The 25,602-nt window shown below is 42.1% G+C and overlaps 1 protein-coding gene across 1 annotated transcript in view; it reads right to left on the bottom strand.

Moving 5' to 3' along the window:
* The window catches only part of LOC114550702 (zinc finger protein 184-like), a 29,327-nt gene extending 4,838 nt beyond the window's left edge, over positions 1–24,489 (bottom strand). Inside the window, exons 1-3 of the mRNA XM_028571475.1 lie at positions 23,992–24,489; positions 23,772–23,843; positions 15,834–16,745 (exon numbers count right to left, since the gene is read on the bottom strand). Of these exons, the coding sequence (XP_028427276.1) occupies positions 15,834–16,745; positions 23,772–23,811 (952 nt within the window). The 5' untranslated portion in view covers positions 23,812–23,843; positions 23,992–24,489. The remainder of the gene's footprint in view (positions 1–15,833; positions 16,746–23,771; positions 23,844–23,991) is intronic.
* Between the last annotated feature and the right edge of the window lie 1,113 nt (positions 24,490–25,602).

The raw sequence follows: 25,602 nt of genomic DNA, 5'->3' as shown, positions 1-25,602 counted from the left end.
AAACAGTTTCTGTCCAGATAGCTTACATGACTTAAGGTTAAAAAAAACACTTTCTCATACTGCCGACTGCTGCTGCTCCTGTGTTCACCCTCTGTCTGAGATGCTCTGTAGGAGTGCCTGTAGCTTTCATCCCCCCCTCCGGCAAAGCCCAGTCTGCTCTGATTGGCCAGCGTTTCTGCATCTCCTGGAATCTCCGCTCTGTTAGCCTCAGCAGTTGTTTCACCCGTTGCAGCTGGAGCTAATGCAACAGTGTATATTGCAGGAGTTTGTACCATGAAAAATCCCCAATAAAGGCTTCTAAACCAAATGCTACACAACCGGACGTCCCAGCAGTAACTTGGAATTGGGGGGAAATGACCACCATTGGCCGCATAGATTTCAGCTATCTGGTGTAAGCATGCAGATACTTAATAGATAGCAGTAGGCTAACGTTAGATTGTAATCAAATGTAGCAGCACTTTTCTAATGTCAAAAGTTGCACATAAAGGCTTCTGACCCAAATACTACCCAATCAGACATGTTTCAGCAGTAACCATCCATCCATCCATCCATCTTCGTCCGCTTATCCGGTGTCGGGTCGCGGGGGGAGCAGCTCCAGCAGGGGACCCCAAACTTCCCTTTCCCGAGCAACATTAACCAGCTCCGACTGGGGATCGGAGTTCCCAGGCCAGGTTGGAGATATAATCCCTCCACCTAGTCCTGGGTCTTCCCCGAGGCCTCCTCCCAGCTGGACGTGCCTGGAACACCTCCCTAGGGAGGCGCCCAGGGGGCATCCTTACCAGATGCCCGAACCACCTCAACTGGCTCCTTTCGACGCAAAGGAGCAGCGGCTCTCCGAGCTCCTCACGGATGACTGAGCTTCTCACCCTATCTCTAAGGGAGACGCCAGCCACCCTCCTGAGGAAACCCATTTTCGCCGCTTGTACCCTGGATCTCGTTCTTTCGGTCATGACCCAGCCTTCATGACCATAGGTGAGGGTAGGAACGAAAACTGACCGGTAGATCGAGAGCTTTGCCTTCTGGCTCAGCTCTCTTTTCGTCCACAACGGTGCGATAGATTGAATGCAATACCGCACCCGCTGCGCCGATTCTCCGACCAATCTCCCGCTCCATTGTCCCCTCACTCGCGAACAAAACCCCAAGGTACTTGAACTCCTTCACTTGGGGTAAGGACTCATTCCCTACCTGGAGAAGGCATTCCATCGGTTTCCTGCTGAGAACCATGGCCTCCGATTTAGAGGTGCTGATCCTCATCCCAACCGCTTCACACTCGGTTGCGAACCGATCCAGTGAGTGCTGAAGGTCGCAGGCCGATGATGCCATCAGGACCACATCATCTGCAAAGAGCAGCGATGAGATCCCCAGCCCACCAAACTGCAACCCCTCCCCACCCCGACCACGCCTCGATATCCTGTCCATAAATATTACAAACAGGATTGGTGACAAAGCGCAGCCCTGGCGGAGGCCAACCCTCACCTGAAACGAGTCCGACTTACTACCGAGAACCCGGACACAGCTCTCACTTTGGTCATACAGAGATTGGATGGCCCTGAGTAGAGACCCCCTCACCCCATACTCCCGCAGCACCTCCCACAGTATCTCCCGGGGACCCGGTCATACGCCTTCTCCAAATCCACAAAACACATGTAGACCGGTTGGGCATACTCCCAGGCTCCCTCCAGGATCCTTGCGAGAGTGAAGAGCTGGTCCGTTGTTCCACGACCAGGACGGAATCCGCATTGTTCCTCCTCAACCCGAGGTTCGACTATCGGCCGAACCCTCCTTTCCAGCACCTTGGAGTAGACTTTACCAGGGAGGCTGAGAAGTGTGATACCCCTATAATTGGCACACACCCTCTGGTCCCCCTTTTAAAAAGAGGAACCACCACCCCAGTCTGCCACTCCTTTGGCACCGTCCCAGACTTCACGCAATGTTGAAGAGGCGTGTCAACCAGGACAGCCCCTCCACACCCAGAGCCTTGAGCATTTCTGGACGGATCTCATCAATCCCCGGGCTTTGCCACTGTGTAGTTGTTTGACTACATCAGTGACTTCCGCCTGGGAAATCGACGACAATCCCCGTTATCCTCCAGCTCTGCCTCTAACATAGAGGGCGTATTAGTCGGATTCAGGAGTTCCTCAAAGTGCTCCTTCCACCGCCCTATTACCTCCTCAGTGGAGGTCAACAGTGTCCCATCCTTACTGTACACAGCTTGGATGGTTCCCCTTCCCCCTCCTGAGGTGGCGAACAGTTTTCCAGAAACACTTTGGTGCCGACCGAAAGTCCTTCTCCATGTCTTCTCCAAACTTCTCCCACACCCGCTGCTTTGCCTCTTTCACGGCAGAGGCTGCAGCCCCGGCCCCTCGGTACCCTGCAACCGCCTCCGGAGTCCTCCGAGATAACATATCCCGGAAGGACTCCTTCTTCAGTCGGACGGCTTCCCTGACCACTGGTGTCCACCACGGTGTTCGTGGGTTACCGCCCCTTGAGGCACCTAAGATCCTAAGACCACAGCTCCTCGCCGCAGCTTCAGCAATGGAAACTTTGAACATTGTCCACTCGGGTTCAATGCCCCCAGCCTCCACAGGGATGCACGAAAAGCTCCGCCCGGAGGTGTGAGTTGAAAGTCTGTCGGACAGGGGCCTCCTCCAGACGTTCCCAATTTACCCGCACTACACGTTTGGGCTTACCAGGTCTGTCCAGAGTCTTCCCCACCCCTGACCCAACTCACCACCAGATGGTGATCGGTTGACAGCTCTGCCCCTCTCTTCACCCAGTGTCCAAAACATACGGCCTCAGATCAGATGAAACGATTATGAAATCGATCATTGACCTTCGGCCTAGGGTGCTCTGGTACCAGGTACACTTATGAGCATCCCTATGTTCGAACATGGTGTTCGTTATAGACAATCCATGACTAGCACAGAAGTCCAACAACCACTCTGGTTTAGATCAGGGAGGCCGTTCCTCCCAATCACGCCTCCAGGTGTCTCCATCATTGCCCACGTGTAATGCGTTGAAGTCCCCCAGCAGAACAATGGAGTCCCCCACTGGAGCCCCATGCAGGACTCCAGTCAAGGTCTCAAGAAGGCCGAATACTCCGAACTCCTGTTTGGTGCATATGCACAAACAACAGTCAGAGTTTTCCCCCCACAACCCGCAGGCGTGGGGAGGCGACCCTCTCGTCCACGGGGTAAACTCCAACACAGCGGCGCTCAGCCGGGGCTTGTGAGTATCCCCACACCCCCCGGCGCCTCACACCCTGGGCAACTCCGGAGAAGAAAAGAGTCCAACCCCTATCCAGGAGTATGGTTCCAGAACCGAGACTGTGCGTAGAGGTAAGCCCCACCAGATCTAACCGGTAGCGCTCCACCTCCCGCACCAGTTCGGCTCCTTCCCCCACAGAGAGGTGACGTTCCACGTCCCCAGAGCCAGCGTCTGCCGCCCGGGTCTGGTCCGTCGAGAGGCCCCTGACCTTCACTGCCACCCATGTGGCATCGCACCCGACCCCAACGGTTCCTCCCACAGGTGGTGGGCCCATGGGCTGGAGAGATGGGAGCCACGTAGCTTGTTCGGGCTGTGCCCGGCCGGGCTCCGTGGCAAACCCGGCCACCAGGCGCTCGCCGACGAGCCCGCCCGTCTGGGCCTGGCTCCAGACGGGGCCCCGGGCTTCCTCCGGGCAGGGTCACTCCATCTCTACCTTGCTTCTTCATTGGGGTTTTTGAACCATTCTTTGTCTGGCCCCTCACCTGAGACCACTTTGCCTTGGGAGACCCTACCAGGAGCACAAAGCTCCAGACAACACAGCCCTCAGGTTCACAGAGACACACAAACCTCTCCACCACGATAAGGTGATGGTTCAACCCGAATTTGGGAAGAAATTTATTAACATTGGCAGCCATGAATTAGAGGTTTCCCTGGCGTTAGCAGCACTTTCTACAGTCAAAAATCACAGATACAGGCTTTTAAACCAAATACTACATAACCGGAATGTTTCACGAGTAATGCGACCCAAAATTGGGGAGAATTTAACAACATTGGCGCCAAGATTACATTCATTACAGGCGACAATGTTAACACCATACAACACTCCAGTAGTTCCTGCCTGGAACAGATGACCAATCCCATGTCCCATAGAAGGCCGGCTAGACGGCAATTTCCACCAACTGCGGAATGGCTGTGGATTGGTTTTGTTTCTTATTTAACCCAGTAATACTATGGTAATTCACTAAATTATTCTGTGCATTTCAGTGCCCATTGCTAGGAGAACGATTGCTTTTTTACTTCTGCTTGCAAGACTGCACAGGAGTGGTAGAAGGAGAAGGAGCCAGTACTGGGTCCATCCACTGAACCAGCGCAGGCCTCAACAAGGAGATTTTTACCATCTTGTGGCTGAACTGTGTTTGGACAGTCAACGCCATCACCATTACTTAAAGGATGAGTGCAGAGAAAATGGATGAGCTTCTCTCAATCATTGGCCCTGAACTCACCAGATAAAACACCAACTACAGGTCTGCCATAGAACCAAAGCAGAGACTGGCTGTTGGACTGAGGCAAGCTTAACATTACATACAGAATGAACACTGATCACAATAGGTTTGACCTTTTATTTTCAAAATTACAAGACATACAAAGTTAAAACAGATTTACAAAAGATAAGATAGACTTTATTAATCCCACACTGGGGAAATCCCTGTGCTATAGCAGCTCAAAAGAAAAAATGTAAAAAAAGTTAAGAGTAATCTTTAAAACAAATACAGAAATATAAATTAAAAAAAACACAGCAAAACAACTATTTACAGCATTAGGTGACATGATTGAAAGTTTGTGTAGGGGGTGCTGCCCTACCCCCACTGTGTATCCTGATCAGAGGCCAGCATCTGTGTGAATGGTCCGATTGGGTTTATTGGTGGGGGGTTGGGTTAATGGCCTGAAAGTACCTGTCTTAGGAAAAGTTGCAGTGGGGGTGTGGAACATAGGGGGAGGGTGTGTATAAAGCTGTTTACACCAACCAGACGGCCAACCGTTGGCAGAAAAGGCAGATGGACTGATCGGTCTCCCCGAGGTGGTCAAACAAATGCCTCAGAACACACCGAAGAGACGAGACGTAATACGTCATAACAGCAGGCAGCGCTAATCTGTATTGTTGCCCAAAAAATGAAAACCGGCAGCTAATTGGCGACGCTTCACGTGGGTCGGTTTTCTCCGGAAATTCAAAGACAGGCGGCTTGTTCAGAATCGGATCTCATATTGTGCTAAAATAGTTCACCGAAACGTGTTTCTGAAAACATTTTAAGCGAGAAATAGGCCGTGCAGTTGCTGAATCTGTCTTCATTTCAGATCAACAAATGTCAGTTTAAAAGATTTTCATCAGATTTTGAGAGACTCTAGTCACGCTCATTCCGCTCCCCATTTCCGGGTTATCACTCTACCAATCAGATGGGTCATTTGAGTCCGACTGCCGGCAGTGCCCGCCCCGCCGATTATACATGTCAAATCGGCCAAAATGAAGGCCAACGGCCCTTGGACGGACGATTATCGGCTCTATGTGTCCGGGCCTTAAAATACACTTGAATGTGCTGCCGGTTCTTGCCTTGAGGCTGTGCTGCGCTCGATGTGTTGCAGCAGGTTCGAAATACCAATTTTGGCCTGCTGCCTCCTGTTGTGGTCAAGTCTATGGAGGAGTGGAACCAGGCTCACTTTCATCAAGCTCAGATTCCGGTCTGGGAAGCGGCTCCTGTAAGATGGACAGAAGCTGTTCTTCCACGTCAGATGTCTGCGGTCTGCGAAAACTCCTCGTGTGTCACAGCACGGCCTTGAGGCCACCTCTCCCTTGGGCTCCGGGACCTGTGGGGCCTGTCTCTCACCCCAGATGTAGTGGGCCCCGATGGGGATAGTGATGGCGAAACAGTCTGTGGTCCCTGGCTGTCCTGTGGCACTGATGCACTCAAAGGACCCGGCTCATCAGATCCACACATTGACAGTGGCGTTGAAGAGCTTTCTTCTTCTGCCTGTAACACACCACTCAAATTGCTTTTGGAAATACAAAAAAAAAAAAAAAACACAAAGTTTAGACCTTCTGAAACATTTATGACACAATAATTATCTATCACTTTATTTGAAATGTGGATATTGAATTTAAAGAGGTTTATTGTCATCAATACTGTTATATAATTTCATACAGACCTTCCCGGGTACAGTAAAGGACGTGATGTCCGTTTCCTTTTGTGATCCTCCTGCTGAGCCGCCGGCAAACAATTTTTTTCTGTTCTTTAAAAAACTTTCCCTCAGTGACTGCCATTTTGCCTCGCAAAGATCAACTGAAAAAAGAAGAGAGACAGATTAAAATAATAAATCACACATTTATCTTTTTTTTTGTTTATATGCTTCACAGATACTTGGCTTCTGGCGACTCATTGATCAGCCTTGCATTTAACTACTGCCTTGGCCACACAACAGTGATGAACTCTGTGCATATGGTGTGTGCTGCAATTTAAAAGGCCATGATGCAGACATTTTTTGCCCCGGCCGACTGCAGACTCATTGAAGGAGGTAGCACAATGCTTCTGGGATAAATGGAACTTCCCAAATTGCCTGGGAGCAGTTGATGGGAAACCCATTGTGATTCAAGCACCACCCCTGTCCGGAAGTCAGTAATTTTAATTACAAAAAGACTTTCTGCATCGTGCTTTTGGCACTTGGGGATGTAGACAACCGGTTCAGGTGCATTCAGGTGGGGGATGGGGGACGGGGGGACTTTGGAAGAACCTCTGATGGTGGGGTGTATGCAGGTTCAGATTTGGGGAAGGAAATGGAGAACATTACTCTCTGCCTGGTGCTGCTCACCTCAGGGATGTACCACGTCATGGTGGGTGACGCAGCATTCCCTAATGAGACCCTACCCAGGACAGAACCTCATCCACAGGAAGAGGATTTTCAACTACAGACTCTCGAGAGCAAGGATGGTAGTTGAAAATGCCTTCAGCATTTTTGCCGTCACGTTGGAGGACTTTTCATTGCAGGATTAACCTGTACCCCAAAAATGTGGACACACTTGTGGTGGCAGCATGCATCCTGCCAGTGAGAAACATGGGGGGGAAACAGGGCATCACGAGACGCCTGTGCTGTTAAGCCTACTACACACCGAGCCGATAATCGGCCGTCGGACAGTGTGGCGAGGTCAGTGACTCGAGTCTGTTGTGTGTGTTGCATGCCATCGTCCGTTGGAGGAGCTGTCGGGCTTCATTTTTGGCCGACCTCACATGTTCAGTTGGAGACAGGGCAGTCGGGACTCACCCGGAAATGGCAAGTGGGATGACCGTGATAACCGTGGGATAAGCCTCTCAAAATCTGACGAAAATCTTTTAAACTGACCTTTGTCGATCTGAAATGAAGACAGATTCAGCAACTGCATGGCCTATTTCTCGCTTAAAATGTTTTCAGAAACACGTTTTGGTGAACTATTTTAGTAGAATATGAGATTGGATTCTGAATGAGTCGGTTGAAAAATCCAAAATACGGAAACAGCAGCCAGACCCACGTGACGCGTTGGCGCCGACTGGTTGGTACGTAATGGCCATTAGGGAGAGCTTTGCCACTTTCTTTACCTCGCCCGAAGGCAGTGTGTCCTGACAGGACAGAATGGTGTGAAACGACTTGTCATTACCGTTGACTGAAACCCTTTAGATTTGTATTGTGTATGTTTAGTGTTTTTTTTCTGGTGTGAAGTATTGTACTGTAATAATGTTAAGTTCTGTAAATTGTGAGTGATTTGTATTGAAAATAAAAAGTTTGAAAAACCATTGGTTTGGCCACTTGTTTTCAGCACCCTCATTTGCAAGTGTGAAAGTACCACCTACATGGCCCTGTGGTCAGTACACCAACAGTGAGGCAGTCTCTACTAGTGATGGTCAAATGAAGCTTTGCGAACCAGTCTTTACTTTCTGAGCTCACTAGATGGCGCTCTCTGTTAAAAAAAAAGGTTAAATGAATGGCAATTCAATGGGTTTTCAAACCCTTTGTTAAAACAGACAGCACCATCTAGTGAGCTCAGAAAGTAAAGACACTGGTTCGCGAAGCTTCATTTGACCATCACTAGTCTCTACAGCACATCCCCCCCACAATAGACTTAACTTAAACAGTATTGTTGTAACACAGCAAAGATTTAACTGTTATTTTTGTCACTTGTTGTCAAACACAATATTAAATAAATGGTTAAATTATAGATATAGCTTAATATATGTATAGCTTAACTCAAATGGAACTTACTTCATTACATAACCTAATACGTGTTAATAAAGTTCTTCATGCAAATCAAACAACCCTGCAATGGCTGCTTAATTCAAAGTTTTTAATGGGTTTTCAACATGTATAGCTAGAGAATTCCTCATTACAAGTACATGAATAAACTATTTGCTTTCTATCTGCATTTCTTGGACAAAATTAGTGACTTACCATCCACGCCCATTACTCCTGCTACTGTTTTCCACACCATATCCTTTTTAAGGTTGTCCTTATAAAAAAGGATGCGACGGGGCATAAATGATTTGGTGATTTCGTACTTCCAGAATCAGCATCTCCTCATCCATGGTGTCAACAAGGTGAACTGTTGACTTCAGGCCTGCCTCCGCCCATTAAGACGTTTTCAAGGTGTGGCGCAGGGAAATATGATTCACCATGAGCACGGTGTATTTTATTTTTGAAAATTAACCAGGGGTTTTATTTTGTTTCTGTGTGTTCGACTTCCTGTCCCGCACAATCGGACCTGTGCTGAATTGCTGGGGAGCTCTCTGGCATCCGGCAAAAACACAATCGTGCGTATCTGCTCCGGAGGGCTGCGGACCGCCGGAGCTGAGACGGAGTCGGAACGCGGCCGTTCCGCAGTCATTGAAAATACATACATTGGCTTCAATGGAAACCTAATGACGCCGCCGCCGCGGAGCCGATCCGCAGACGTTCCGCAGTTGGTGGAAATTGCGGCTAAGGGTTACGTAACACCTAGCCGAGAGTAGAAAAAAAAATTGTTGAAACCGTGGGTGGGGGTTAAAAAAGTTGGAAATCTGAACGTTTTTAGCTCACAGGGATTTCTCAGAAATACCCCAGGTGAAAAAGAATTCTATTAAAAATATACTTTAATAAAGTGTACTAAGTATATTTTCAAAATGTTGTACTATTTTCGTCAAATCCAAGTATAGTTAAGTGTATTCAATTATGTATTAACTTCAACTTAACATCTATTTGACTACACTTCAAGTGTAAATAGTATACTAAAATGGAACAACTTTTTTTAAACTTCAATTGCACTAAAATACACTAATGAAAATCAAGGTTCATGAGCAATTAAGCACACTTACAGTACAATTGCACTGCCATTCTTATTGAAAAACACTTAAAAGGCACTGCAGCGCAACTTATAGTTGTGTTTAAGTATATTTTGTGCATACTGCTATCATACTTATAATTACTTTAAACTGTTAATTTAGTATGCCTCTGTGATATTTCAAGTGATCTACAAATGCACTTCATAACTATATTTAGTGCTTTTAAAGTGTCCCACTATGACAATAATGTGTTTGAAGTGAAGCTCAACTACAACCTAAACATCATAAACACATACTTTCAGTGCAATGTTATTATAGTGTTAGGTAGAAACAAATTGTTTGAAGTATATTTATCTGTACTCTTATCCCCATTTTGTTATACTTAAGCATGAATGTTGCTATTACACTACAAGTGTATTATATTACAATTCAGTTCAAGTGCATTACATCAACAGATTATAAATTGCATTTCAGAAAAGGATCTTTATTATTGACACAAAAGTAAAACACAAAAGCAGATATTGGCAAAAGCAGGAACCTTGAACAGTTAAGGCAGCGTCGAGAAAAAAAAACGCCGCTGTGGACGATGTCTTGCAAGCGGTTCCAGGAAAGTGGCGCCAGGGTTTGTGTGCGCGCGCATGTGTGTCGGCCCACCCCCGCGAAGCTCCGACCTGCAGAGGAGCAGAAGAAAGTATCTGCACCTTCACCAAAATTAAGACTGAAAAACAGAACTATTATGGTAAAAATATTTACTCGCCATGTGGCAGATAGCCACATAGATAGATATAATTTAGGTTATTATTTAAATGTAATATTTAGTTTTTAATAAATAATTGTTAACAGCAGTACAGAGTCTGCAGTCTATCGCACAAACACTCGAGGAATAATGCAAACATTTGACGGTCAGTACCAATTGCCTGGGGGAACATACGTGCCACAAATGGCAATTCCACAACTGTACAACAGTGTGAAAGACGACATAGCCTACTAAAGGAGATCAAAGACATATTGCGGATATTAAAATATCTTCCAGTTCTAGTGTTAAAAATTCCTTAGAAATAAAAGTTTATTTATCTTTGAAAAAGTGTACCTGCATTATTATGCCATTATCATTATATAAGATGAAAATGGTCTCAGGACGACAAGATTATAGTTTATCACAATAATTTCTGGGACAATTTATCGTCCAGCAAAACTTGTTATCGTGACAGGCCTACTCGCTTTATACTGGACCAATGTCAAAGATCGTTGTTCCCATCAGTAACAACAACAACAGGGGAACATAGGGTCCAAGTTGAAAAACCCGAAGTTACCCTTTAAATTGTGCACTCTGTTTTCAAAGAAGATTTTCAAATAACAAAAAATGTTAACCCTGTGTAAAAAAAATAAATAGAAAAATTCCATCTGGTATAGCAGTACCAAAGATGCCTGTTGGTCTTTAATGAAGGAGTCTGTTTTGTAAAGAGAAAACTTTTGCTTGGTTTGCAAAATTTCCATGCAGCTCCATGCAAATCCTGTCCAGTTAATTCAAAACAAAAAAAACTAGTCCAAAGAGTACAGCCATACCAACGATGCCTTTAGGGACAACTACGCTGTTTGGTTGACAGCGCAGTCTCTCTGGCCCTTTCACTGGAAGAGCCTGTTTTTTTTTAGAGCAAGTGCTTTGTTGATAAGTTTCCCTCCATCAAGTTCCATGCAAATCTTTTGGATCGAGCGAGCAGGGTAGCTGAAGTTCAGGGCATACTGTACATTAGTCCAAACTGCATAGCAACAGGTAATGCTACAATATAAAGATCTTGCAACATCTTGATGCCTTCAAGGACAATACTAATGTCCCCTGGTTCATCACTTGAAGAATGTTCTTTAAGAACATAAATACCAACACTGGTTTCTTCAATGGCATCTTCATCCATTCCCTATTAAAAAAAAAAAAAAAAAAAAGGCAGTCAATAAGACCAATCGAGAAACAAATACACAAGTATTAAATCATAAGGGAATAGTAAGTAGGGCTAAGGATTTTAGAAAATAATCTAATTGTGATTTTGTTCCACAAATATTGTGATTGCAATTTAATATGCAATAATTTTTTAAGCTCTTTGTCTTCTGTATTATTCAACAAAGACAAGTAATACATCCTTGTATAGTACACAAGATTAGATAGATTAAACAAACTGTTATTTCCTGGAAGCCAGGCCTGTATGTGATGATGAAATTAAGTGATGCATGAATTTATATGAATGACATCTTTTATTTATCTACTTCAATCACAAGCACTGACCAAGCTTGGTGTAAACATTCATATGAAAGTCAGAAACAAATCACAAACTAAAGTGCAGATTGCAAAAATATGTTTTACCACACTTAGTACTTATATTATTTAATTATTATTAACTGTAATAAAGATGTGGATTGCATTGTTCTTTTAAAAACACACTACACTTTGAAGTCAACTACTGGTGTACACTGTCATATGGGTACATATTTCTCTAAGAATATTACAACATGGTTACTACAAAGGTACTAGCCTTGCTGTCAACTCCAAATCACGTAGGAAAGAGATTGACAGTAAAGACAAAGAAAGATACAAATATGAATATAAGTAAGAAAATAAATGGAGGAAAGGTTAAAACTGAGACAAAAAGATGAATATAGTAGAAGAAAGATGAAAAATAAATAGTATTTGTATGCCGTTCTTGCCAATAAATTGTGGTATGTAAAATATTTTACAAAACCTTTCCACAATTCTAAAATCTTAATGTTTTTCAAAAAAAGCAATAACACTAAACAACCAGTTGGTGTTTTAATGTTTCTGATACTGTTAAAGTTTAAAATGGCGATATCTGTGAGAGTAGGTCCATTTTCATTTGTAAACAATTGAGAAACAAATAAATGTTTCCCTCTGTAACTTTCAATTATTTTAGGAAATATACAAAGAAAAAAGAAATATGACAGCACTTACCACTATAAAGCATTTGATTGTATATGCTGTTCAAATAGGACCCTATGAAAGAAAACATTTAGATTCAGTGAGGTGAACCAAGCACATTGACTCAATAATTAAAAGACCACAAAAAATAAAGCACACAACAAAGACACAAAGGTGGGCTAAAAATCCAGTTTGAGTCCGACCTTAAAAACGCTGCTTCATTTATATGAAAACTTAATGATATATGGAGGGCTTCTTTAGTGTGCAGGAGTGGAGAGAGATTTAGGAAAATGACATGATAAACAAAGAGTTCCCATCAGGCACGGCGTTATGGGTGGGCCTGACGGGCCTAGGCCCACCCACTTTTCAACAGGCCCACCCAAAACATTTCCTCAAAAAAAAATTAATGAATGAATATATTATAATTTGGTGAAGAATTATTAAAAATCGGCAAATAATCTCATAATTTGTGCTAAAATTGTCTAAATGTTTAGTTTTCAAAAACAATTTAAAAAAACTGGTCATGTCTATTTTTATGTTTCTGCCCAAGTTCAGCAGACAGTGAGGTTCGGATCGGATGTAGCTTGTCGGTATGCTAGGCTACTCTGCCTGTATTGTATTATGTCGTTATATGAGATATATGGATTAAAATAATCAATTCATAACCCGCTACAGAAGCTGCAGGCGCAGTTCTATTTCTATAACAGCTTGTTACTGTTGTCAAGTTGTTGTTCCCTCATGGTTTTCTATTGTTATGGCCAATAATGCTTTAGGGTTATTAATGCGATTTATTTATTTTTGTTAAACATGTTTATAACATGAATCATCATACTAAAGTAAGGAAATAACGTGAGTCTTGTTTTACATGACAGATGATGTTGTCAATGAACACGTTCTGTGGCCGAGTATTGATTGAAACTGTCGGGCAGTGTTGTTGATCTGTATTGTTGAAAACTTAAAACAGTTGAAAAGAATTGTGAAATATTCGGCCCCATGTTATACGAGCAGAACTAAACTATGTTTTGGGGAAATATTAGATTCCCGACCACTTTTACAGTCTATAGGCCTTAGGTTAGGAGAGATGCGCTATAGCACAGGCAGGTATGGTGCGTAATGGAGATTCCAAAGCGCTCTTCTTTTGGGCAGAACCAAGGAGAGCGATCGCGGATAGGTCCGTCCTTTGCACCGAAACTTTTTACAATGCAACAACATATTTAAAGAGCATCAAGCTATTACAATCTTTATTATGTAAGCACATATAATATATATAATATAACAGTATATTAATATATATATATATATATATATATATATATATATATATATATATATATAACGTTTTTAATTTAAGGCCCACAATTGGTCTGGCCCATCCAAAACTGGAATCCTGGCGCCGTGCCTGGTTCCCATACACTGTGCTAACGTTAAATTGCCCCGATACATTTTCATGTCAGCAGCACCCTCCCGCATATAACACACACCCACAAAGTCTGTGACTGAATAACCGACAGCTTTAGCTACAACACTCGTTCATTCGTACCCAATGTTACATTGAACTTGTAAGCCTGTGGTCTTAGCTAGCTAACCTTAGCTATTAGCAAACCAACATATAACGTTATGCCCAAACAACTCGACGGACCTTTTTTTTGTTACATAAAGTAACGTTACAACAGCATCAATGTAATCTAAATGTTGCGAACTAAACCCGACCACTTAACACTCATTCTTATGAGGCTGACTGGCTCCTCTTCACCGGCTGCCATTAACATTACGTTAGCTACATTGAAATACCGTTGTTAGGAGCAGGACCGTCAGGGGGGAGAAACACAATTATTAATGCTAAACTAAGTAGGCTAGTTACTAGTTAGTGATGGTATTATTAGCTAACTTAGTTACAAGAAAACCGATATATTTATAGAATGCACAAACAAGTGAACGGACTTTTGTAACTGTTACATGCAGTACAAAAACATTATGAACATGAACAAAATCATTTTGATTGATGTTAACTTACTTTTTCGTGAAGGAGACAACACATGGCTGCTGTAGAATTAATCCTGCACGCAGTCAACACATGCTCAACATTCTTCTTCACATTTTTCTTGTTTTGGCGATGTCCTTGTTGAAACAGTTAGCCTGTGTTGGCAGCATAGACAGTATATACATGGTTGGTGTCAGTGCCCGGGAAGTGCCACCTACACTTCCTGGCGCCATTTGATTCAAATATACCATTTCCGGTAGTGACCAAACTTAATTGGATCATTTAAAATGTTCAATTCAATCAATTTCAATCAACGCAAAAGGAATCTATACAAAAACAACTGAAGTCTACATGATTGAACCATGTTCTTGAAAGGAATATAAATGAATTGCGTAGCATATTCTAAATTCATTTTTGTAAATTCAAAGACCTGCTATTTCGTGTACTTTGATATGCTAATAAAAGTACACTTATATTTAGTGCACTTTGTTTACAGTGTACTAAGATTACACTACTGATGAAGAGAAATTAGTGTACACTTTCAAAAATGATACTAACTGTATTAAAAATAAGTGTAGTTAATATAAGTACACTAAGTTACCACTATACATTTTTGTATTTTAACATATTTTATAAAAGTACTCTGATATGCCACTAAAAATACACTTATTTTAGAGTGTACTGTATAAAGTGTACAGAAGTCACACTTCTAATGAAGTGAGATCATAGTACACTTTAAAAAAGTATACTAACAATTAATTTCCCAAAAAATATACTTCCCATAAGTACACTGAATTGCCACTCTACGTATGTCAAATTTAATACACTTAAAAAAAATAAACTTCTATACAATTTACATACATTAAAAAACAAAGTACACTTTGTAAAAGTACATTTAAAAAATAATTTGATTACTGGTAAATTAGTATACTTACTTTTTGGACTCTGAAGTTGAACTTAATTACATTTATTTTGAAGTATACTTTTAAAAAGTACATATTAAATACTCTTTAAATAAAAGGACAACAAGTAGAAGCATACTTGTTTTATACTTTATGTACTTCATTCATATTTCTAATACACTAAAGTATACTACTTTTTTACCTGGGACGTTTACCTCATTATTTGAACATTGCTACGTTTAACTAACCTGGTTGACACCAGACCCTTCTCAGATGTAACTGAGAGTGGGTCTGGGAAAGGTTCATTGACAGTTCATTTCCAAAGGGGCGTCACCAACGGACGCCGCTCAAATGCCTCTGGGCGCATTGGATAGTCCTTCATCCAATCAGACCAACGGTCTGGTAGCCGTCATGTTGAATGTAAACAAAAAGCTGCTCGCCGTCGCCGCGCCATCGTCGCCGCACCATCGTCGCCGCGCCATCGTCGCCGCGTAAAGCCCGCCTGCACGGTTGTGATTGGTGCCTCGATTTTGGGGTTTGAATGGGCTCTTTGCCAGACTGACTTGCAGCGCAAATCTCAAATTTGCCGGAAGTTCGTCAGGGTTTACCCAGGCTAACGTTTAACATGAACATCCGACATAACACTATAGATATGACAGAAAATACAGAAAAGAATGAATACATCACATTTAAATAATTTTTACCTTCCAGACTGGAGCCCGACTCCACACGACTAAATGGTTTCTCTCCTGTGTGGATTCTCATGTGTTTCTGTAAATGTCCACTCTCTCTAAAAGCCTTCTTACAGACTGAGCAGCTAAATGGTTTCTCTCCTGTGTGGATTCTCATGTGTTTCTGTAAATTCCCACTCACTGTAAAAGCTTTTCTACAGACTGTGCAGCTAAACGGTTTCTCTCCTGTGTGGATTCTCATGTGTTTCCGAAGATTTCCTCTCACTATAAAAGCTTTCTTACAGAGTGAGCAGCTAAATTGTTTCTCTCCCGTGTGGATTTTCATGTGCGTCTGTAGATGTTCACTCTGTTTAAAATATTTCTGGCAGACTGAGCAGCAAAATGGTTTCTCTCCTGTATGAGATCTCATGTGTCTCTTCAGATGTCCGTTGGTGCTGAATGGTTTCCCACATTTAGAGCAGCTAAATGGTTTGTCACCGGTACATCTCAGATCAGAGACTTTGTTATTCCGAGAGTTCAAACCTGACTGAGTTTCTCTGGTCTCCCTCCAATCATTACTGTCATCAGTCTCAGGTTCAGAACAGTCCTCATCAGCTGGTTGTAAATTTGTATCTGGATGAGAGTTCATGGCTGGTTCTGGTCCTCCACAGTCCTCTCCATCAACTTCTGTTTTTATCTCTTCAGTTTGTCTTTGATGAAGCTGTGAGAAAATAGGTTTTTCTTCATTGTCTTCACTCTTCACAGGGACAGGAGTTATTGGGAACTTGATATCAGCCTCCTCCAGCGGTTGAAGCTGCTCTTCGTCCTGACTGATCCGGAGTTCCTCCTGTTCCTCTTTAATGTGTGGGGGCTTTGTGTCCTCCTGGTCCAGACTGGAGCTCCACTCCTGCTGATGTTTTTCGCCAACAATCACTTTCTGGACATCTGAAGGTAAAGGTGAAACACAAACAAATAAGTAATTAATGTGAATCTTAACAATTCTTTGCTAATTAGCTCATTTCACCCTGGGGACTAAGGGTGTCACAAAAAGAAGCTTTTTCAATTCTGTTGTTTCACTGTCACCTCTGACTCCGACAGCGGCCTTGGTGTCTCAAAAAGTGCAGCTGCAGGCTACAAGTAAGCTTACGTTACCCTGTGTCTTTTTCTGCATGCTAACTCTAGAGCTGTTACAATACCAAATGTTACTGTACAATTAACTGTCTCAGAAATAAATTGCGATCAACAATGTAACTGTCTCTTTCAGTCAAATTTAAACATTTATTTATGTATAACTTTTGCAAACAATTTAAAGTTGTGAATGAATCCCAGGATACATCTTTTGGTTGTATATAAAAATGAAAACCGGAAATGACGGAACATCTATCTAGACCTCGTAAACACAGAGCATGCTGTCGTCAGTCATTATTTTCATCAGAGAGTGTGGTGATAGTAGTCAAGAAGTATCCTTGTTGACATTACTCGCTGAACGGAAGAAAATACGATGGCTAGTAACAAGAAGATACTGCCGTCGTCAGCTCCGGTTTTTCTCGTGCACCGATTGGCTAGTCAAGGGCTAGCACTACACCAGTCAGATTGGTCATTGAGTCTGACTGCCTACTGGCCGATTCAACAAGTCAAATCGGCCAAAATGAACGCTGACGGCTCCTCCGACTGACGACGGCACGGAACACACCGAACAGACTCGAGTCACCGACCTGGCCCGAACGTTCCGAAAACCGATTATCGGGTTGGTGTGTCAGCGCCTTAACACAAAAACAACAGCCTATGAAGAAAACAACGCTCCTTTGTTATATTATAACATTTTTCCTAACTGCATCCATCCTCGTCATTTTTGTTGTAATGAACTTGTTTAGGGTCGGGTGCCAACAACTAACTATTGAAACAAAATAAAAATATACAGTCTGACCAATAATCACTGATATATTTACAGTTTGGCACATCTAAACAGAATCAAAAATTAACAGTCACACGCCTTAAGACCGGAGCTACTATTAGCAATGAATTGCCTTTTGGCCAATTCTGGCATATTTACAGAAATGTTTAGTAATATGCACGGTCCCTGACAAATAAAGATAAAAAATTTAAAAAACAAACAAACCAACCACAATTATGTAAAGAAATTGACAATTACTGGGCTTTTTCAATGTAAAATTTGGAATCCATGATCAGATTTAGGGCTGGGCACCGAACGGCGATACTTTTATGGCACCGAAAAAAATGTTGCGATCCTATGAGTATTGAAAAATTATGAATCTTTTTCGGTGCCAAATTTCGGTTCCAAAAGCGTCCGAACGCTTAAGGCAAGCTTATCTGTCCTCTCTGCATACTGACAGAGAGCAGAGCTCCAACCGACACACACACCTACACGGAGAGGTGCGGACAGAGTAAACTATGTCTTTGGCTCTGTAGTTTTAGTGAAGTCATAGTGAGTCACAGCAATGCCGATAAAGGGCTTTCAAGTGTCGTTACGGTTTTTCAAAACTTCACCCAAACGGCGAGCCGAAAGCGGTCGCGGTGCTGTTGACCTTACACTTCCTCTAAGCTCTAGGCAAGCAGCCACAACGGTGGTTTCTCTGCCCTGGTGACTGACTGACAGGCGGAGCTTGTAAGGCAAGAAAACTTTATTACTGTTACTCTGAGTGAGCAGTGTTACCAGAATTTTTACATTTTCATAAGTGTTGTAAGTTGGAAAATAAAAGATTTGTGTTCAATGTATTTTTGTTGATGTTGAAATGGATTTTAAAACATATGGTATTGAAAAAAGTATCGTTAGTATCGTTTTTTTATGCAATGTAGCCTCATACGAGGAGGGTAACGGGCGGTGTCGGTAACGTTAGGTTGCAAAAATGATTACCTGCCATTGTTGCAACAAAACACTAAAGACGTTGAAGGGTTATGTGCTGCACTGTTGAGTTCAGAGGAATGTTTTATTCAAATGTGTTGTGCACTCACTACAAACAGAAATTTTGGCTTTCAAAGCTAATTTCTAATCGTGCTCCAATGGGCCTGAATCGTCCGTTAACACCTAAGGTTAGAGCGATTGGGCCTCGTTCACCAACCGTTCTCACGAAGAAATGTGTTCTTAAACCCCACTTAGGCACTTTTTTTAACGAAGATTCTGACATTGCCTAATGTTTTCTTATCTTGGAATTGTTCTTAGCTAAGAACAAAATCTATGCACACTCAAGAGCACGACGCACATTTGAGTGATGACAGTTTGCTCCAGATAATTGGATACTGCATTTTATTTATTTCTACAGTCGTTTGTAGAAGTCATTCGTATTTCTGATAATTTGTTGAAGAAAAAAAAAAAAATCATAGTATGCAAAGAAACACTAACATTTCAATTTATAGGGCCAAAATGGTCAATCTCAGATAACTCAGGGCCTGCTTTCCCCCCACCAGTGGTCAACATATGTCTCTTATGTTTGGCAATGGATTTTTTTTGGTCTCTGATTTTAAGTCAAACTATTTTCTTTTTTACATCTTCAAATTGAGCGACGTTGTCCAGAAACAGACTTCACAGAATCCGTGATCTCCTTCCATGCCTCCGTTTTGTTGGTGGCTTTAAAAGGGGTGATAGAAAGCAAAACCAATTTTACCATGTCATAGTTGAAAAATGACAGTTTGGAGAGTAACTATGACATACATAGAACCTCAAAATCCCATTGACACCTCTTTCCTCTGCAAATCTCACAATTTGAAACTGCCTCTGAAAACGGGAAAATTCAATTCTACGGTCAACTTGGCAGCTCCTCCTCATCTGGCTCTAGTCTCTAGTCTTTGTCACGCCCCAACATTTACATAGGCTACACAACTGACCTGAGGTCAACTAGTCTTCTGAATCTAGGTCGCGCAGATCTCTGCTATTCCATTACCAAATTCAATTCTGAGACTTTTTTTTATGCGAGAAATCAACTACGTAAAGCTAAAAATATGCTTTTTTTATGCTAATTGAAAAAATTTTCGGAACCGTGATATTTTTGCTGAAGGTTATCATACCGTCAGAATCGTATACGGGCCCATGCCTAGTCAGCAGCAACATGTATTTTAAACAATTCCAAAAAATCCTTTAAGTGTACACTATTTTTAGAATAGTTTCCCCACTTCAGAACATAGTTGTTGCCCTACTGCTGCCTGAATCTGCTCGTTTGTGTTATTGTTTGACTTCAGTAAATCTTCTTAACCTTTTTAAACACTGAAGTCCAATGATAATACTTGAACAGTCAATTGAGTCAGCTGCAGTGACTCCTCTGTTATGCAGGTCAAAATGACTGGTTTTTAGGTGTCTAGAACACGCACACTAGAGTGCGGATCGGGCCGAATTTTTTCTGTCCGAGCCCGACACGCGTCCGACAGAGCAGTAACCGAGCACCGTTGCTGAGCCGGCATCGGAGCTGGCATCAAACTTGTGTTTTGTGCAGAGGTGTGTCTTGTGATTGGCTGAAACAAGTCTAAAGTAACTGCTGCAGTGACCTGGAGGGTGGGGAACATGTCATTTTACACCAAAAAGCATAATATGGGCACTTTAAGCTATTTTATCATTAGTACATTTGTCTAGTTTTTTGTATTCCTCAGGTATCTTTTTTGTCCATCAACCCAAAGAAAAGCACTAAAGTGGAGAAGACAAGCACTTCGGGTCTGTTGAGTCCTTACCCTGATTCACAAACTTTCGGATCATAACGGGTGTGGTGTCTGATTGTGGATGAAACTTGGCAAGAGAGGACATTTACATTTTGTTGTGCGATTAGTCACATCTAGTTCACGGAGCGGTTTCACACAGTACATGCGCCAACGTGGCTGTCCCTTGTATCACAATAAGACTGTCACCTTTTTTCTAAAATCAATTTCATTAAAATCAGTATTAGGGGACCACTAAGGTCTATGTAAAAGAGACTTCATATACAGTATTAGGGGACCACTAAGGTCTATATAAAAGAGACTTCAGATACAGTATTAGGGGACCACTAAGGTCTATATAAAAGAGACTTCAGATACAGTATTAGGGGACCACTAAGGTCTATATAAAAGAGACTTCAGATACAGTATTAGGGGACCACTAAGGTCTATATAAAAGAGACTTCAGATACAGTGTTAGGGGACCACTAAGGTCTATATAAAAGAGACTTCAGATACAGTATTAGGGGACCACTAAGGTCTATATAAAAGAGACTTCAGATGCAGTATTAGGGGACCACTAAGGTCTATATAACAGAGACTTCAGATACAGTATTAGGGGACCACTAAGGTCTATATAAAAGAGACTTCAGATACAGTGTTAGGGGACCACTAAGGTCTATATAAAAGCATCCAAAGAGCACCATGTCATGAGACCTTTAAATGATGTGTAAACTCAAGTGGCTTCTTTTCTGTATAACTAACCTCTTTAGACCTAATAACAGCAGCACCCCTCTCTCCTCCCAAACCAGGTCCTCCAACCTATTATAGAAAAAATAATTAATTTCTTACACTACAACTTGTTTTTCTTTTATTTGTCTCGTATCCTTTTTTTATTTTCATGTCAATAAAGTTACCTTGCCCTACAAACTCAACCTATCAGTCTGTCACCAGGGCAAATGACTGCTTCTGCCCAAGCCCCCAGGAGGAGCGCTAAGTCTATATGCCAACATGGGCTTAGCGGATAACTGTGGTACTCCACCCCATGGCCCAGAAAGACTTTTCACATAGACATTACATCGCGAAAGAAACGTCTATATTTCAGCAGATAATTTGTTTCAGGGTATATCAACCTACCAGCCCGAACACTAAAAAGGGTCATGTTTAAAACGTTACGTTTTTAACATTTTTGACATTCACTAGAAGCGAATCCAGAATTATCAAATTTGAAATGATGAACGTGCATAATGGACGCGAGCAGACCCATGGGACTGCGCACATCCGCTCACATGACTGTTCTCCCGAGCTCATGTAGCTAGCTGTAATAATGGATATAGCTAATGGTTGTAATTCACCATGTGTTCTATTAATACGTCCGTGGTATTATCTTATGAAGTTATGATACATCCAAGGGATGTATGTATGTTGTAAAGCCTGTTACGTGGATGTAACGTCATTAGCGTTTCTGGCGGCGCTTTCGGCTAGCTAGCTAGCTGCTAACATCAGGGTTAGCTAGCATGGCTGTATTAAGATCACGCCTGCATAACGTTACAACAGACATAGTGATTACATGGCCTTGGCTCTCTCTTATGATACATCCGAGGGCTGTACGCTGTAAAGCTTGTAACATGGATGAGAGATGAAGCCATGGATGAGCTCTGTTCACCAAACTGCAGGCTAACTGCTAGCGCTAGCTAGTAGCTAGCTAGCTAGCTAGCTAGTAGCACGACATAATTCAATCTCCTTGGTTGTCTAGCTAAATACATCTATCGTTTATTTAACTAAGCATGTAAACGATCGGGAACAACAAAAACATAATGTTTAACGTTAGTGAATATTTTAGACAAAGAAAACGGCGAGTTCATGAGTTCGCCACTTGTAAGAGACACAGGAGATAAAGGTCATGAACGAGCATGTTGCTACCGGTTGCTAAGACAACACAGAACGCCTGTCTGTCACGAAAGTGTGACATTAACTGCGCTGCGATCTCGCCATTGTGTTATATTGCAGCAAACGTCCTCCGTCTGCGCCGCACCTCGGCGTGGTCGGCGCTGAGCCCCGCTCTCTGGGAAACGCGCAGAGAGGACAGAGAAGCTTGCACCTACACGCTCTAGGTTACGACGTAATTCTGCAGTAATTCTGTGAAGTAGCGTTGAGTTTGTATGCTACGCATATCTGGAACAACCTCCCAGAAAACTGCAGCAACTCTCAGTCCATTTAAATTTATGGGTAAATCGATGCTGCCTTTCTTTGAATTAGTTGGCCATTTCTTACACTAACTTTAATTCTTGTATTTCATCTGTATGTTTATTAAGTTTTAGCGGCGTAACTGCTCCTTAACCCTCCTGTTGTCCTCGGGTCAAAGTTTCTATATCAGAATTTTGGGTTTCTTTCAACCAGCTTTTTAAAAAAAAAAAAAAAAAAACTGGATAGTTCCATGCAACGCTCTACACAGGTAAAAAAAATTAAAATAAAATATACAAAAATCAGTTCACTACTTTCATTGAATTTGAGGGTTCAATTTGATAGCATCTGATGAAAAAATTATAAAAGAACATTGAAAAAAAAAAGTGACAAAAATGTCGGAAAGAGCTTCAAAAACGGGGGGGGAATACAAAAATGTAACAAAAGTACTGGGTAAAAATGTCAAAATTAATCATTTTATTTGTTATTATTTCATTTCATGTATATTGCATGTATGTATATCATATCCTATTATTTCATGTATATTGTATCCTAGTATTTCATGTATATTCGGTGCTGTGTGACTGATATTTTGCTGCTGTAACACTGTCATTTCCCATTTTTGGGATCAATATCTATCTATCTATACCCTGAAGACAACACAAGGGTTAATGTTTTTATATAACGCAGTGTTTCTTTTATGTTGATTTGAACGTGGCGGCCCCCCACGGTATGAGAAATAGGGCTGCTTTGTTAGAGTGCACACGCGCTTCACGCTGCATTATTTACACGCTGAAGTAGCTACACTGCATTAAGATAATGTAATTAATAGTGGGCTTATTGTTATTTGCAAAGTTGGCCTATAGAGTAACTCCAAAAATACAGTTAAATCACAACTGCAAATATGCCTCATATATAAAATGTGTTTGTGTTGCAGGGAAGTGTCAGATTCGTTTCATGCCCCCCCCAGGCACTGCTAAAAAAAAAAAAAACACTGTAACGCACTTTCAATTGCCTTGTTGTTGAAATGTGCTGTACAAATAAAGCTGCCCTGCCTTGCCCATGTCCCCCCAGGGGCCAGTTCATAGAACAATGGAACTTATCAATACACAGTAAAGAAGAATATAGAACATTTTAAACGTCTCCCACCTCTCTGCTGGCCAGCTGACAGTTTCCTCTCAGAGTCCATGTTGAAATGTCTCTCCTCAACTTCTCCCCGAGCTGCATTTGAGGAAAAACACGGAGCTCACAACATATCCGGTAACATACGTTAGCAGGAGCTAGCTGCGGCTAACGTTAGCTTAGCGCGCGGACTCCCTGCAACAACAACAGCAGTAAACGAGTTTCCGGTCGGAGAAAGAAAACAGACCTGCTCTTTGTAGCTCCGTTTCACCACGTCCAGGAGTTGGTGACGTTCCTCTCTTTAGGAGACAAAACACTGGCGCCTTTTACTCCGCCGTCCTCATCACGCAGTGAAATAAACAACAATGGGACGGAGGTCGTAGCATCTTCCGGGACCCGGAAACACAAACAACTTCCGCTACACTCCTTTGCCCTTCAGAATAAAAGAAAAGCGTTTCTACCCTTTGTCCTTTAATAGGACGAGATAATACCAGTGCAATCGTTGAATGTAACTAAGTACCTTTACTAATGTGCTGTACTTGATTATAATTCAGAGGTATTTCCATGTTATCATACTTTATACTTAGTACTCCGCTACATCTCAGAATGAAGTAGGCCTATTGTACTTTATTTAAAGTGTACTATTATTGTCTTTGGCAGGCGTTATATGTGGGAGAATGTTGTCCAGTGATGGCTCATATTGCACAGACAGCTAGCAGTGCTGCATTATAATGTTGAATTAAACAGTCCTTCCAGAAAAAGTTTTTGTGATTGTTGCAGGCAAAAATCCTTGGTTATGCAGCACCTTTTCTTAAAAAATGCGATGGAATATGCAGGATATTTATGCAATTTTATGCGATGAAATTGCAGGAACTTGCTAAAAATGCATTTTGATGAAAAAGAGAAAAAAATGTCCGATGATGTTCACGTCGCGTAGTTACGTCACTTCCTAACGTTCCCATGGCAACAAGGGAAAATGGCTGCTCTTGTGTGAAATAAACACAACATTTTTCAACTTTCTGCTATGATATATGTGACTTTTTTTGCAACGAAAATGCGGGGATTATGAAATCATGCAAGCCCTGCATATTTTCCACGGAAATTGTCAATTTATGCGCCGAAAGGGCGGCGTATTTGAAAAAATGCAGCCCCCGCATCAATATGCGGACTTTGGCTGATTATGCATTGAATTATGCGATCGCATAATTGCGTTTTTCTGGAGGGATTAGTTAAAGAGGCTGACTGCTGCTGGAATGAAGGACCTGCGGTAGCACTCCTTCTTGCACTGAGAGTGCAACAGTCAACTTCAACTCCCGGAGGGCAATTGTTTATGCAGCAAGGTGTAATACAGAAGAAAAAAAAACAGTCATAAAATTCAGAAGGAGATAAGGGGGTGACCTGAGTAACAGTGGGCTAGAAGATCAACAATAGTCACTGGTGACTGACTCTGACATTTCCAAGTGTACAAAGCACAGCATCAGTAACATCTAAAAAAAAAAAAAAAAAAAAAAAAAGCGGAAGAATGGGGACAGCCACAAATACCCACAATAAAGTGCAAAGTGAGCAGATGTGTTCGAATACACGATCAACATATTTTCCATCGTAACACAAATTGTCCCCATCAGCAGCACGGACATCATCATTATCATCGCTATCATCATCACCATCAGTACAGAATATGTATAACTAAGTAGATTATTTCTTTTTGTGTTTGTCAAGCAATTCTATTATGTTTACATTCTTGTCTTTATAGTCATAGTTAATATTTAATAATAAGCTATTGCAATGTTCACTTTTGCACTATACCACCATTGCACACACTCTACCAGCTCACCATATCATGGTCATTGCATCACAT

The sequence above is a fragment of the Perca flavescens genome, chromosome 24, assembly GCF_004354835.1.
Source record: "Perca flavescens isolate YP-PL-M2 chromosome 24, PFLA_1.0, whole genome shotgun sequence".
Taxonomy (NCBI): domain Eukaryota; kingdom Metazoa; phylum Chordata; class Actinopteri; order Perciformes; family Percidae; genus Perca; species Perca flavescens.
This window is presented reverse-complemented; position numbering and strand designations above follow the sequence as displayed.